Source organism: Mixophyes fleayi, chromosome 2, assembly GCF_038048845.1.
Source record: "Mixophyes fleayi isolate aMixFle1 chromosome 2, aMixFle1.hap1, whole genome shotgun sequence".
Classification (NCBI taxonomy): domain Eukaryota; kingdom Metazoa; phylum Chordata; class Amphibia; order Anura; family Limnodynastidae; genus Mixophyes; species Mixophyes fleayi.
Window position 1 is genome coordinate 811,321 of NC_134403.1, and position 16,220 is coordinate 827,540.

The 16,220-nt window shown below is 44.2% G+C and overlaps 1 protein-coding gene across 1 annotated transcript in view; it reads right to left on the reverse strand.

Annotated features, from left to right (window-relative positions):
- Positions 1 to 16,220, reverse strand: part of LOC142140610 (piwi-like protein 1) — a 228,542-nt gene that overhangs the window by 97,561 nt on the left and 114,761 nt on the right. The window contains 1 exon segment of the mRNA XM_075198311.1: positions 3,977 to 4,100. Within this exon segment, the coding sequence (XP_075054412.1) occupies positions 3,977 to 4,100 (124 nt within the window).

The window sequence follows — 16,220 nt, forward strand, 5'->3', positions numbered from 1 at the left end:
AGAAGGTCCCACTAAGAGCCTGATAAGCCTTCCAGATCGGAATGTGGAGGTAGGCGTCTGATGTCTATCGACGTCATGAACTAGTTTGCTTCCAGTCCATTGATAACCGACCTGAGGAATTCCATCCGAAACCTGACCATCTGCAGGTGTAGGTTCAATTGTTTTAGGTCCAAGATAGGGCGGAAGGAGCAATCTGCCTTCTGGACCCAAAAAAGGTTTGAGTTGAAACCCAGTCTCTTTTGGTGTTCTGGAACTTCCCACATGACTCCTGCAGAAAGAAAAGGCGCAACACAGAGGAGCATTGTCTGCTTTCTTTGTGGGTCGCGGGGCAAGCTGGTTGCGAAAAACCGACGAGGGGCTGGGCCTGATGGGTCTATTATGTAACCCCTCGTCATGACCCCGCAAATCCAACTGTCCTCCGAGGACACTGCCCACTGATCTCTGAACAGAAGCAGACACCACCCCCCCCCCTCCACTTCCACCACCGCGAGAAGAGGCGTCAAGCTGCCGGTTTATCCGGGAGCTTGGAAGAGGGACGATTCGTGGAGGGCGCCGGCCTCTCGGTGCGAGTGTTCTCTGATGCAGATGATCTGGACCTGTGAGTCTGGCTCTGACCACATGAGCCCCCCCGAAAGGGCTGTCTAAATGAGCCAAACCTGGGTGTCCTAGGATTTAGGACATTGACTGGTAGGAAGGTACTTTTTTTCTTCCTGTGGCCTGGGAAATTATGCTGTCCAATTCAGGCCCAAACAACACTCCACCTGAATAAGGCAGAGACTCCAAAGAATTCTTAAGATTCAGTGTCCGCATCCCAGGAACTCAGCCATAGGGTCCTGCTGTTGTGGAAACAGAGGAGGAGATGGAATCCACGTTTTGGGCGGCTTCATATATGTAGCCTGAAGCCTCCTTGAGATGAAAGGCAATGGGAATAAAGTCTGAATCTTCCAGCCAACTGGTCAGCCAATGTTTCCATAGCCCTGGCAACCCAGGCTGATGAAAACATGGGTCTAAATGAAGTACCTGCTACAATGTAGATGGACTTTAAGTAAGCCTCTATCTTACGGACAGTGGAATTCTGCAGGGAGGCTGCCCCTGGAACAGGGAGAGTGGTGTGGCAAGCTAACCGTACCACTGGCGTTCCAACCCTTGGGACCTGTTCCCAACGGTTTAGATCATCCTCCTGCAGTGGGTATAGAGCCAGGAACCTTGGAATAACAAATCTGCGATCGGGTTGTTTCCAGGATGCTTCTGCGACGTCTTTCAACTCCAAACATGGAGGAAAACGGATCGCCTGATCTAGAAGTCCCAGTGCCTGTCGCACTGCTACCACCAGGTCATCAATCCCCTGATATCTGGGAGACTCCTCTGGGTCCGTAACTTGTACAGGATCAGAGTCCTCTAAAACCTCACCTGCTTCTTCTGAGGATCTCTCAGAATCAGAGAGGGACAGAAGAGGACTAGCATGTCTTATTTTTTCTGGGTAAAGGCCTTGTTGCCTCCAAGAAACGGTTTAACCTATCTAGAACCCTGACCAATGATGTAGACCAAGCCTGTTCTCCAGTAGGAGGGGCTTGAGAGGATAGTATGGATGGATCCCCCACCTGTCCAGAGACAATTACCGTGGTTCCCCCTGAACCAAGGGGGTCTATTGCTCCAGAGGTTGAAGGGAGTACCGCAGCAACCGCTGGAATCTCTGCCGGTTTAAAAAGAAGTTGTACCAATGTGGCAATACCATGCGTCAGGGCTGCCGCCCACGCTGGTGTTTCCGTTATAGGTGGAGCGTTAGTCTGTGCCTGCCCCACCGCAGTAGTACAAAGCACCCACGGGTCCTGTTGTCCAATGTGTAATTTAACCTTACACTTAAAGCAACTATAATACTTTGCTCGAGGTGCTTTACCCTTGTCAGACATTTTATAAAGATTTAAAATTTATTAAATAATTTACTAATCGCAGCTTATTTATCCAGTTTATTTGAAGTATCGCGGGTGTTTTTTAAGGAATCGCCACAAAATTTGGACCCCTAAAAAGGTAACTTTCTCTCTAATCCAAAAATACGAACCAAAATTACTTTATCTGCCTCATTTTTTGTGCTACGGCAAAAACGCACATTTTTCGAATAGAATTAAAAACGCTAGGTTCAATTGACATTTGGGATCCCATTTTTTTGGGGGTGTTTAAAAGGTATGCTTGATAAAGAAGCCGCGATTAGTAAATTATTTAATAAATTGAAAAATCAATATTTAATCAACCAATTGTCAGACAGTCGAGATATTTGGCAGACAGTTGTTTTGACATCCTCTCTTAAAAAAAAAAAAAAAAAATCTGAAATGGGGGCTGGACATTTCATGTTTTTTTGGGTGATCTGATGTGGAATGACCCAGCTCTATTATCCTAGCTCTCCCCGTCCTGCACTTGCTCCCTCTTATACCACCATGGCTGTAAAGGTGATCTACTGCCTCCTTCTAAGCAGTAATCGCCGCTGCAGTGCTTCTTCTGGACGCTGAAAATAAGGACCAAGTTTTCCCCCTCCTTTTCTGAGGAGGGGGACTTGGTATAGTCCTGCAATGGCAGCCTCCAACACCAGAGATTACCGGCGCTCTCTACCACTTCTGACAGCACCGGTAACCTAGAATGATCAGTGTGAGAGCGGCTTATATAAGCCGCCTGTCAGTACTGAGAATGAGCTGGAAAAAAACCCACAAAAAACTGTCAGTGAGCCGTTCGACTCAGTCTGACAGACGCTTCTTTTCGTAAACGAGTGTGCTCTGTGTGTAGGACAGAGCACAACTCTGTAGGGAAATAAAAAATAGAAATAAGTTAAAAACTCAAGTAAAAAAAAAAATTTGTATAAGTGAGCCCAATTCCCTTGGGCACTCAACTAAAACTGAATAGGCTACAGGGGGTTGCAGAGGGGAGGGATTTGTCAGCAGGATGCATTAAAAGTTAACTTGCTAAGTGCCAAACTGCACTCCCCCTCACATAACTCTATGATAGGAGCACCCCCCAGATAGGATGAAAGAGAAAAAAGGTTTTTAGAAACCAGGTTTATTAGGTTAGCCGGCCCCCTTCGATTAGAAAATCACACAGGCAAGGAGAGTGAAAGATACAATGCCATCTTTACTTCTCTTAACAAAAAAATATAAATATTCTGGAGCTCTCTTACCCCAGAATATAGAACTGCATATGCTAAATAATTGGTCAGCAGTGTCAATAGGAGTCCCAGCAAGGTTCCCCATCTACCTTAGCCTGTCGAGATTGTGGACCTTAAGGCACCAAAAAAAGCAACTGGGTCAACAAGGGTCCTTGGAGACAAGCTGATGAATTTCTCAAGAGCTTGTGTGACTTTTTCCACCTCGATAAGGGTTCAATCTGGAACTCAAGTGGAACCAAGTAAGTCGTAGAGCCTCCAAGATAGAAACCATCTTCCCCAAATCCTGCTCTGACTTATTTTGATTTCAAAATTGATCAAGAAAAAAAAAATAATATCTCCCTGTCTTTCTATCAGTGCCTAGTGAGGGGAAGTTTTAGTAGACAGCCCCTTATCTGACATATTACCATGCACCAACGGCTTTGCAACAACTACAGTGTGCAAGCCCCAATGCCAGTATAGACCACATTCAAACTCCTTATCTCAGATGGACAGGATAATAGGCCACCCAGTCATCAGGGTGATGTGTAGCAATAAAGAGCTGTCTGCCTTGACAGCAGCAGCTCAGGGCCATTAATCACTGACAGTAATGACCAGGCACTCCCCCCCCCCCCCCTCCTCAATGGAGGTTTCACAACTGAAATAGAGGTTAAGGAATACAATGGAGGAACTCATACAGTGAGCAAGACTTTAACATACCCAAGCTCCTACCTGCACCTCTATACCTCATGGTCCCAGTGTCCCCCCAATTAGACAGTTGAGAAGATTGCAATTTCTTTCATTTGAGACATGCATAAAAAAAAAACAAAAAAAAAACACATTAGTTACCATCAGCCGGTGGCCTCTCAACTGTGCTAGGTCCTCTCTGACGTCCCCTGCCTACAAGCGAAGGCTCAGACAATGACTTCTGTGGCTGTGTTGCAGGTGTTATTGGTGCCTGTGGGGCTCGTGCCTGTTGCACGCACACAAAAAAATAAAAAAAAATAATGTAAAATATATAAACACACACGTTACCAGGTTAAAGGCTTTTTAAAAAAAAAAAAAAACCCCGAACCCCCCCCCCCATGCTGGTACATTTTAGAAATTTTATACAGCAAATGTTTCATATGCACACAAGAAAATTCATTTTTGCATCTATATACTGCATGGCAGGCGGCAGCCATTACAATTTGATGTACCAAAACAATACAGATGGTCACAAGACAAGCCAGCCACCTTTGCAGCAAAATCATGAATTTTATTGGCCGAGTAGAGAGCAGGTCCACAAACCCAGAGTCAGTGAAAGATCCAAATGAAAGTGACCAATGGCCATATGGATAGACTTCTTGCCCAAGCTACTACCTGTATTGAGTTGGCCATCAGGATCTTTGGCACCTTATGTCCACGCCTCTTGTATGTTTATAAAATTAGTTTTCTGATCCCCCAGAAACGGCTTTGTTTAGAAGGGGCACATCCTTTCAGAGGCCCCACAAGAACTATAAGTATTGCTCTGTGTTTCCAAAACCATCTGTCCTAAATAAATATGCAAAATGTTCTCATCAATTGCAGGAAGGTAAGTTTTTTCCCCTCTGTCCTCAGTTTGTGGACAAAAGAATGCTCATACAATTAATTTGATTAATATGGAATGTAGATAATTTAGGTAGAAATGCTGGATTGTCTCCAACAGCCATGTTTCTGCATAGACATCAAAAATAGTTTTGTGCACTCAATTGAGGTACCATGGACCTGCAAAGATTCAGATAGTGTCACGAACAGCACTCACCTGAGTCTACGTGACGCTTATGTGACACAGGGTCAACCACAAAGACAACCACCTGGTCTGTCTAAAATGATTAAATCCTTCCCTATATATGCCACACACTAGCTTTGCGATACTAATTACCACCACCAAGGTTTGTTCGGATAAGAGCTGACACTCTTATTTAGGAAGCCTTCGGTTCTCCCTAGCATTAATCCAACACAATTTACTTTAATCAGAGTTCACATAAACCACAAGGTTTGCCCAGTTTCGATTAGGTAGCGTCTGGACCAAACTGTCGCGTGAATTCATAAGAACACAGAGACTAGAACTTATTAAGTGTAATTTAATATGAAAAATACATCCACAATGCTTAAGATAAAAAGATAATAAAATGACATACAAATAGAGTGCAATTGTTTCTTATAAAATAAAAAGGATAAAACACAGAATTGATACCTCACTTAGAATCAAGTTTCCGTTGCCGGGAGAAGCAGGAAAAATGGGACCTCTTCAATATCGAATTGACTCCCTCAGAAGAACCAGGAGTTACATTTTCAGTACAGTTTTAAAACCCAGCTACAGGGCCCACAGCCCCCCCCCCCTTCCTGTGACCTTATTCAGCTTGAATCTGTCATTTACATACAACCCAGTCTCTGCAGTCGGCATATCTGGGGCCTCCCAAACATGTGTGAGATTTCATTGTCTTGCAAGAGATTTCTTCAAAGGCTTTCCCATTTGCATCCTGCCATAAATGACATAAGGTGCTACCCTTATCTACCAGCCCCCCTGGGTGGTTTAACATACACAAAACCCCTTGATCTAACAGCTTCTAAGAGAACCATGTCCCACTATTTCTAGGAAGTAATTCACAAACATATATTTGCAGATTTATGCCTAAAAATTAGCTTGCACATGACAGATAGGAGGAATGTTCTGAACTGCTTTGAAAAAGAAAGTTATCAAATCTTCTAAAATTCAGTCTTTAAGTAAAGCAAGGCATTTGCCGAGATTGTCATGAAGGAAGTCAAGTACCTGGGGAACAGCTGCTGCAGTTGGACTGAATCTAGTCACATCTTGTTACAATTCAAGATTCAGTAATAGATTAAATAATTCTCTTATCTGTAAAACTGTGCAGATTACTTGCTCTGCTGCTTTGTGCCGAGAGAAGAACCTGGAAAGTTTTGCATTTCACTTGGTCACCATAATGTCCACTTGAGGAGGCCCGAATCTTTGGGTAGTTGGGACACTTCCTGAAGTAGAGACCACTTTTCTGAATGAATCCAATTCTAACAGAGGTAACAGCCTATTATGTTTTACTTGCTAGCTACATGCAATACCAAGTGATTTTCTTGCTTCTCAAAACATGATTCTTGCTACTTCCATCTTCATGTTTCTGCTTCAGGTACCTCCCTAACAATTTATTAAAAACTACCACTGTCTTGGTGTTGGTTTGGAGGAAGATGAAAGTGCCTGATTTCCTACTGATCTAATTTTCAATACATTAGGCAAATCATTGCTGCTTTGACAAATAGCACTAGGTGCATTTCTGCAAGAGCATAGCTGGAAGGTGGGAAAAAAAAAAAAAAAAGCAATCACCTTTAATTTATTTCTCACCACAAGGCAGCCATACCCAGAACTCTTGTTTCCTCAATTCCACAACCAGCACCTTTATTAAATATTGTACATCTGCTGAATGATAGACAAACTGAAAGCACTGGCACAAGACCCAGAACTCAGCAAATTGGCATTCTAAAAGATCTACAGACACTGGTGGCATGCAAAAATATCTGCTATGGACAAACTTGAGACTCTTCAATCTAGAAGTGTGTGAAAGACATGGGAGAGTCTGGAACAGAATCCTATACCTTCTCAGCCTGCAAGAATAGAACATGCACAAACCTCTATTGAGAATTGCAAACGGTTTAAAAAGATTACTCAAGAGTGAAAGTCGTGGATTGGACAAGAGTTCCCCCTGGGACTGCAACAAAACCATCTTGTACTCATGTCTTCTAATGGAGGCTGATGGACAGTCTTGATTTGACCTTTCTTCTTTAGGGCGGAGTGATCGGAAGGACTGTTTAGATGTAGTAGGCATATCTGCCTGATGTACAGTCTCCCTTCTTCCCACCACTAAAGTGTTGACGAGGAAGTGTACTTTAGACCCTCTCTTGTGGCAAGCGGTCAGTTTTAACCAAGATAACTTCTATATGAGTGACCATTTTGTCTCCAAAAGCAGTGACCAGTCAAATGGGAGATTGGCTGGCTAGACTTGAAGACAACATTTCCACATTGAATAAAATAAACATCCTAGGTGCTTATCCAACCTCAGAGGAATTTTTCTAAATTCACTGGAGAATCACATTCCAATTGAGACATCTTTCACCTAAATCCATGCTTGTTTAAGCCATTGATCTCTTTAACCCATGTATAGCACATAGATCTTTCTTATTCCCAAAGACTCCACTACCAAGGACAAACCACTCAAGGGGTGATTTTCCACATGAGGAGAATTGCATTCTGTACCAAAGTGATGCCTACATGCTCAACATCATGCTGTTAAAGCTTGTGGTCTTTCCTCCTTTCCACAAGAATACTTGGAGACTAGATACTGCTACCAAAGCATGCTTACATACAGAAACAAACACCTATAACTTAGGGGCTTACATAATGTTGGTGCCTTTCAGCATTTTGGGATTCTTCTCAGGCTCTATTCTACTGCCAGCTCCGGTTTCAGCACAATTGCTGCAAAATATTCCCCAAAGGCAGGGAACACCCCCAAGAGCAGTGCAGAGCCCTCCTCAACATGGTCTTCATATTAGCTTCCTGTGACACGAAGCATGCACATGCCCAGACCAGTGGTTTGAAAAATGGCTGATTTTTAATTTCCTGCACCAGATCTGCTCCCCGAGATGCCAGACTGGCAGCTAGATCAGTCCTCAGCTTACAGTATCAGATGGTGCATCACCAGGAGAAGGCATCTGCTTTGCCTTTTAGACAAATGAAAAACGATGAAGCCACCTTAAATAACCTCCGAAAGAGTGGTTTTTTATTTTACTTCATTTTAAATTTGAAAAGGAACCTATCCATTATAATGGCTGCCATTGGGGAACAACAGAAAAATACAATCCTGTCAATTTAATAGATTACACATAGCATTAAGAATTTAAAGAAGTTTAAATTTTGTGACAGAAGCTCTGGGAAAAATAAATCACATGCACCCCCCCCCCCCCCCCCCCCGTATTTCAGCACAACCAGCAGTTGACTGGCAGCACTAGTGTTAACAATGTTTAGAGAGGGGAAACTCCACTCTATTTATTTTTTTAATTCATATGTCAGTGAAGTGAAATCACGCAAGTTTTGCATTTAAAACTTGCAATCAAAAATGAGTATTGGTTTGAAAATGGCGATTTTCAGCTAAACATGAGTTTAAATCGCCACAGATCGCAAGAGATGAACAGCTATTTGGTTTTTCAGACTAAGAACCTCTAATACATATGGCGACTTGGAGACTCAAATCACTGTTTATCTCACAATTTGCAGCAATTTTAATTCAATGGAAAAAGAAAAAAGAAAAAAAGTTTGCAACTTGATACATTTACCCCCTGGAGCGGAGACAAGATTCCTGAGAGAGCGACCGAGAAACAACAATTCTGTTCAGTTTATTTGAACATGTTAGAAATGGTTGAAGCAGAAAAGCCATGACCTAAATGGGGGTAGGTGTTTATTATTTTCAATCTGTTGATAAAGCATAGAATTGTAGGTAGGGTAGCAGAGAACAAAGAAACCAATAGTAAAATAAACAGTAAAACTTTAGACAAAAAGGTATCCCAATTCAGATTACTGGCTCAACAAAAGGGTTACTGAAGCAATAGTCAGTGTTATAAGTGCAGATGTACAATTAAACAAAAAATAGCAAAAAAAAAAAAAAAAGGGGGATTTATACTTACACTAAATCGGTTTCTCTGATTCCATCTGGGGGACACTGCTTAACCATGGGTTAAGTAGGGTAGGGAGGAGTTTGGCACCTAAATAGTTAATTTCTTTTACTGCCAACAGGCCCCTCCCCCTGCCAAGCCGAAACGGAACTCCGTTTTATTAGAAAAGCCCCAAGAAGATAAGGCAATCAACCAAGACACACAGAAGAAAGCAGAAGGGAGGGAACGCAGTGTCCCCCAGATGGAATCAGAGAAACCGATTTATCGTAAGTATAAATCCTCTTTTCTCTTTCATCCATCTGGGGGACACTGCTTAACCATGGGGACATACTAAAGCAGCCCCTCTGAAGGGTGGGACCGCTCTGATAGCCCAGCATGTAGAGCACACTATGGCCAAATGAGGCGTCTGTAGATGCAAAAACAATAAATTGGTAAAATTTGGTGAAAGTATGGACCGAGGACCAGGTGCCTGCTCTGCATAACTGATCCGCTGAGGCCCCATTCCGCGCAGCCCAAGATGCCCCAACCGAACGGGTAGAATGGGCAACAATACGCTCCGGCACAGGACGGCTAGTACTGACATAAGCTTGCTTAATGGTCAGGGTAATCCACCTAGCAATAGATTGCTTAGACGCTGGCCATCCACGTCTGGAACAATCAAACAAACAATGTATCAGTCTTACGAATCTTTGCCGATCTTTTAACGTACATTCGTAAAGCCCTAACCACATCCTAAACTCTCATGTTTCCTGTTCCGGATGCTGAGAATCCTCTTTGAATACCGGAACTACTATGTCCTGATTTACATGGAAACCAGACACCACCTTAGGCAGAAAAGAAGGAACTGTTCTCAAAACTGCTCTATCATGAAAGACCAGATAAGGTTCACGACAGGGTAAAGCCCCCAGCTCCGAGACCCTGCGAGCTGAGGCAATAGCCAGAAGAAAAACCACTTTCCAAGTTAGAAATCGTAACTCTACTGAATGTAACGGTTTGAACGGGGGCTCCTGCAGCATATTAAGGACCAAATTAAGATCCCAAGAAGACGTTGGATGAACATAGGGGGGCTGAATGTGAAGCACCCCCTGTAAAAAAAAGTCTTAACATCCGGAATTTCAGCCAAACGTCTGTGGAAATACACTGACAGAGCTGATACCTGAACTTTTAAAGTTCCCAAACAAAGACCTCCATCCAAACCATCTTGTAGAAAAGTAAGAAATCTGGTAAGATGGAAGGATTTTGAACTGTAGTCCTTCTTACACCACTTTATATACGTATGCCATATTCGGTGATAAATCTGAGCCGAGACTGGTTTCCTAGCTCTGAGGAGAGTATCCACTACCCTCAGAGAACCCTCTAGATTTCCACAGACTGGCTTAAAGAGTCATGCCATTAAATTCAGCAGGGTTAGATTTTGATACAAGAATGGACCCTGAAATCAGCAGATCTTTCCGAAGCGGTAACCGGAACCCCGGACCTATTGCCATAAGAAGGACTTCTGAATACCAGACTCTTCGTGGCAAAGCTGGAGCCACCAGAATGACTGGTTGCCCTCCCTGCTTGACTCTCCGAAGGACCCTGGGAATCATTGATATGGGGGGGAAACAGGTAATCTAACCTGAAGTCCTATGGCATTGTCAACACATCCACTGCTACTGCAAGTGGAGCTCTTGTTCTTAAGCAAAACTGTGGAACTTTCCTGTTGGTGCGTGACACCATCAGATCTCGATCCGGAAGTCCTGTCACCTGTCTACCAATGACTGAAACACTTCCGGATGAAGAGCCCACTCTCCCGGCAGAACTTAGTGCCGTCTTAGATAGTCTGCTTGACCGTTCTGCATTCCTGGTATGAAAACCGCTGACAGGGCGGGCACGTATCTTTCGGCCCAAGCTAAAATCTGGAACGTCACCTTCATCGCTCCTACACTCTTGATCCGTCCTCGTCCGTTTATGTACGACACTGCCGTGGCATTGTCCGATTGAATGCGAACCGGCCTTCCTTGCAACACACTTTGTGCTCCCTGCACTGCTTTTAAGACGGCCATCAGTTCCAACACATTTATGGGCAGAACAGACTCCTGCACTGACCACAGCCCTTGCAGTCTGAGGTGAAGGACAACTGCCCCCTAACCTTTCAGACTGGCGTCCGAGGATACGAAGATCCAGGATCATGGAGCAAAAGACCTGCCCTCCATCAGATTGTCTCTCACCAGCCACCATCTGAGGGACTGTCTCGCCTCTGGTGACAACATAATCCACTGATGATGCAACCTCCAATGGGACCCTGACCACTTCATCAACATGTCCTGTTGGAAACATCTTGAGTGAATCCTTCCGTAAGGAAGCGTCTCGAAAGATGCAACCATCTTTCCTAACAATCTCATACACAGAAGCACCGACGGCCTGCTGTGAGACAGAACCTTGTTTGCCAATTCTTGCAGAGACCTTACTTTGTCCTCTGGAAGAAAAACTCTGGTTTGCCGTATCCATTATTAAACCCAGAAATGACATCCTCTGGCAAGGTATCATTTGTGATTTTGTACAGTTCAAGATCCAACCATGCTTTTCCAGCACCTGCACAGTAAGTTGAAGATGTTGTTCCAACAACTGTGCTGATGCAGCCTTTATTAACAAATCGTCCAAATAGGGTACTATCTGTACTCCCTTTGAATGAAGAAGTGCCACCATTTCTGCCATAATCTTCGTAAACACCCTTGGGGCTGTTGCAAGACTGAATGGAAGAGCCCTGAACTGATAGTGAGCTGAGCCCACCGTGAATCTGAGAAGCGACTGATGCCCCTCCCAGATTGGAACATGGAGATAGACATCAAGGATGCCTATCGATGCCATGAACTGACCTGCTTCCAGACCGTTTGACTGATCTCAGGGATTCCATCCGAAAGGAGAATACCTTCAAGTGAAGATTTAGTTGTTTGAGGTTCAGCACTGGTCTGAACGAACCATCCGGTTTCTGTACCAAGAAGAGGTTTGAGCAAAACCCTTTCCTTCTCTGGTGCACTGGAACCTCTACAATAACTCCCTGTGAAAGAAGCAAAAATCGACACAGCTGAGCATTGCCTGTCTTTTGCGATGACAGCGGGGCAAACTGGTTATAAAAAAATCTGTGAGGAGCTGGCCCTACAACGACTCATGTAACCTCTTTCTATGACTCCCTGAATCCATCTGTCCCTTAAGGACTCTGCCCACTGTTGTCTGAACAGAAGTAGACGTCCTCCCACTTCTCCCTCCGCTAGCAGAGGAGAGTGGTATTCATGCTGCTTGTTTATCCGGAAGCTTGGAGGAGGCAGAACGCCCTGTCGTGGAGGAAAAGGATGACCTTCCTCTAAGAGATTGTCTCCTACCCCACAGAAGCTCTTGACTTGCCTGTATGACCTCTGCCAGACACGCCCCCACGAAAAGGTTGTCTAAAAGAACCAAACCTTGGAGCCCTAGGTCTAGGAGTATTAACTGGCAAGGATGTACTCTTTCCCCCCCGATGCCTGTGAAATCCATCCGCATCCCAAGACCTCAACCATAGTGTCCTTCTTGCTGCTACAGCTGTAGCCAAAATAGAAGACGATATGGATGCCGAATTCTGGGCCGCTTCCTTCAGATGCATAGCCAAAGTAAGCAACTCCGTATCCTGTAAGGCGGATGCTAACTGTCCTGCCGATGCTTCCATAGCCCTTGCAACCCAAGTTGTAGAAAACACAGGTCTGAAGTTTGTACCAGCAGCTGTAGAAACCGACTTCAGAAACATTTCCAACTTACGGTCAGTCGGATCCCGTAATGAAGCCGATCTTGGTACCGGCAGAGTAGTCTGGCGAACCAACCTCGCCACAGGAGTATCTACTCTCGCTACCTGTTCCCATCGGGTCATATCCTTCTCTTGCAGAGGATATAATGATCCATATTTCCTAGGCATGGTAAACTTCTTATCTGGTTGTTTCCAAGAGGCCTCTGCGATCTCTCTCAACTCTGCTGAGGGAGGAAACCGGATCGCCTGCTTAGAAACCTTCTTAAAGAGAGACCGGTCCAAAGACCTAGGGGTATATTTACTAAACTGCGGGTTTGAAAAAGTGGAGATGTTGCCTATGGCAACCAATCAGATTCTAGCTGTCATTTTGTAGAATGCACTAAATAAATGACAGCTAGAATCTGATTGGTTGCTATTGGCAACATCTCCACTTTTTCAAACCCGCAGTTTAGTAAATCTAGCCCCTAGTCTCTTCCCCTTCTACAAAACCCAAGGTCTGACGCACTGCTCTTACCAGATCATCCATACCTTGGTACCTAGAGCCTTCCTCTGACTCTACTAATGAAGGATCAGAATCTTCTAGCAATTTGCCTTCCTCAGAGGATCCCTCAGAGTCAGACAGAGACAACAGCGGATTTGCTGATCTATGTCTTTTATTTCTTTGCAAATGCCTTGGATTTTCCAGCAAATGATTTAGCCGATTCAAACCCTTAGCCACTGGAGACCATCCAGCCTCCTCTGTTTGGGAGACACCTGGTATGTCAGGGAAGAAGATTGTCCTACTGTTTAGGGCAAAGGATTAATCATCCCCCCCTGAGCTAGCGTTCCAGCGGTAGAGGGTAACCCTGCAGCCACCACTGGAATTTCAACTGGCTTAGATAAAAGCTTAACAAGGGTATTAACCCCCTATGTCAAAGCTGCCACCCACTCGGGAGGATCTGTCCCCTGAATGGGGCTGTCCCTAGGCTGCACCACTACAGGCGCCGCAGCGCAATCAGCACAAAGCACCTGCGGGTCCAGATGTTCACCAGCTAATTTATTACTACATTTGGAACAGGCAAAGTATTTGGCACGTGTTGCTTTACTTTTATCAGCCATCATAAGCAAAAATAAAGACACGTACAGCAGAATAGGCACAAGCACACAAGATATTTTCACAGAAACACTAATTAATCTCTGAACAAGCCAAAAAATAGTATTTCTGCCCCAATAGTAGAGCTCTAAAATATTACACAGTTAGTCTCTACTCAATACGTGCCCACAATATCTATACTTCTCTACCTAGAATAGAGAGAGAAATAAATGATACTTAGCAGAGAGAAGCCTGTCAGCAACTGCCACTTTCACACAAAGTAGCTGGGGGGGGGGGGGGGGGGGGGAGGGGGGTTATTTATACAACTCCCCTTCCGCTGGTCTCTGCCGTTTATATCCATTATACCAGTAATCTCCACTTTTCCAGTTAAGTGGAAACACCTGCTATATCTGACTGTCCCCTGCTTATTGCGCTGTACACAGCGCGGCCATCTCTCCAAGTCCCCCCCTCCTCTTCACTGAGGAAGGGACTTGGTATGCTCCACTCTCCGAAATGGCCCCCGGGGACTGCAGGCGTCCCGGCGCTCTTTGCCACAGGCAGCGCCGGACCCTGTAACAGTGGTCTGAACAGATCGCTTGTCACACTTTGAGAAGCTTCACAATTTTAGTGTTAGACTGTCAGCGGGAGCAGCGCGCAGCTTCTCTGCTGCAGTTACTTCTCTGGAGACGAGTGTGCTCTGAATCACAGAGCACCCCCCTTGTGTAGCTAAAAGAAATAAAACATTTTAAAAAATAAACAAAAATCCTAAGCGCGGTAATATTATCATTGTGCAGATCTTTAGCTTCAGCCCAACTCCTTGGGCACCTACATAAAACTGAGTTCCGTTGGGGGTTGGCAGTGGGAGGGGCCTGTCGGCAGTTAAAGAAATTAACTATTTAGGTGCCAAACTCCTCCCTACCCTACTCAACCCCATGATTAAGCAGTGTCCCCCAGATGGATGAAAGAGAAATAAAAAATACAGCACTTCATCCCAAATTATCAGTTGCAAACTGATAGGACAATGTCATGCATACAGTGGGAAGTAACCTTAACAGCAATGAAAGCGCCATGGTCTAGACAACCTGCGTCTCTCCAGGTGTTGTGAAACTACAAATCCCAGCATGCCTTGCCAGCTATCTGCTGGCAAAGCATGCTGGTACTTGTAGTTTCACACCACATGGAGAGCCGCAGGTTGCCTACCCCTGGTCTAGACACTCATTTGAAACGATGACAAAACACCCAAAACCAGCAATGCACCGATCCAATTCAAGTCAAGTAAGTAAACAGGACTGCAGTGTATCTGTATATCATGCAACCACAAAAAGACAGACCAAAAACAGATCAGTTTTGGGGGGGGGTTGGGAAATGAAGAAAAAATTCTGAACTACAATTGAGAGGCTGAGAGTTACCAAGTGACTCAAGCTAAGATTTGAACTGCAATGGAAGCAGCTTACAGACGCCCCTGCACCTTGATGGAAAACCATGTTTTTATGAGAATTCAGAAAAAAACATGTTGATTTTAGAATTTTAAAGGTATAGAAGGTCATTCAACGTCAAACAGTACTAAAGAGCAAAAAAAAAAAAAAAAAAAAAAAAAAAAAAAGGGATTCTACCTTACTTTCTCTAATTTCAATTAAAAAATGAAAGCTCTTAGCAGATGATCCCATCACAATCCCAAAATAAAAATGGGGATTAACAGTATGAACGACGATGTTTTTCAAAAAAATTTAAAAAAAAAAACTTGTCTTTTTGATAAAATCGAAATTTTGTAAATTTTACATTTTTAATTGTTATTTAAACATACTGCTGTGTTATAATGGACACTCTCCCTTTGCTTCCTGATGGCGGTGAGCTGTGTTCTGAATGCCAAATCAAGTCTCTCCCTATCAGGGACAACTTCCTCTATAAAACACTAGCAACATATGAGTGTCACACCTGCACCATCAATCTTGTTAGTGTATCCTGTAGTATGTTGTGGGTTCTTCATGTAACAAACACTGCCTGAAGTCAATGAAAGCCTCCAGGTCTGCAATTCCTTGTCTTGCTGTATCTTCTCATACAGTTCATCCCAAGATTTACTCGGTACTATTTTAACATCTTCAGCAAAGCTGCTTCAGAGATCCTACTTCCTCATCGACCCTGGGATTGCCCTATTGACCACATTCGGGCCAAAAGCATTCACAGGGTCAAGGTGTATCCTGGTCTACAGGAGACATAAGGAAGTCTTCCTCCCCTGCCAAAAAAAGGGGCAGCTCACCGAGGACGTGCATTAACTGCCGAAAACTAAACGCAATCACTGTAAAGAACCACTACCCTCTTCCCCCACATTCCGGAACTCCTCATCCGCGTTCATAGGGCACAAACCTTAACGAAGTTGGATCTTAGAGGTGCCTATAATCCAGTCAGAATACAGCAAGGGGATAAATAGAAGGCCGCGGTTAATGTCAGAGATGGCCACTACGAATATCTAGTCATGCCCATCGGGCTCTGTAAAGCACCCACGGTCTTGAAAAAATTAGTTAGAGATCTTTCCGGACCTACTATACCTGTCTGTGGTCATCTGCTTA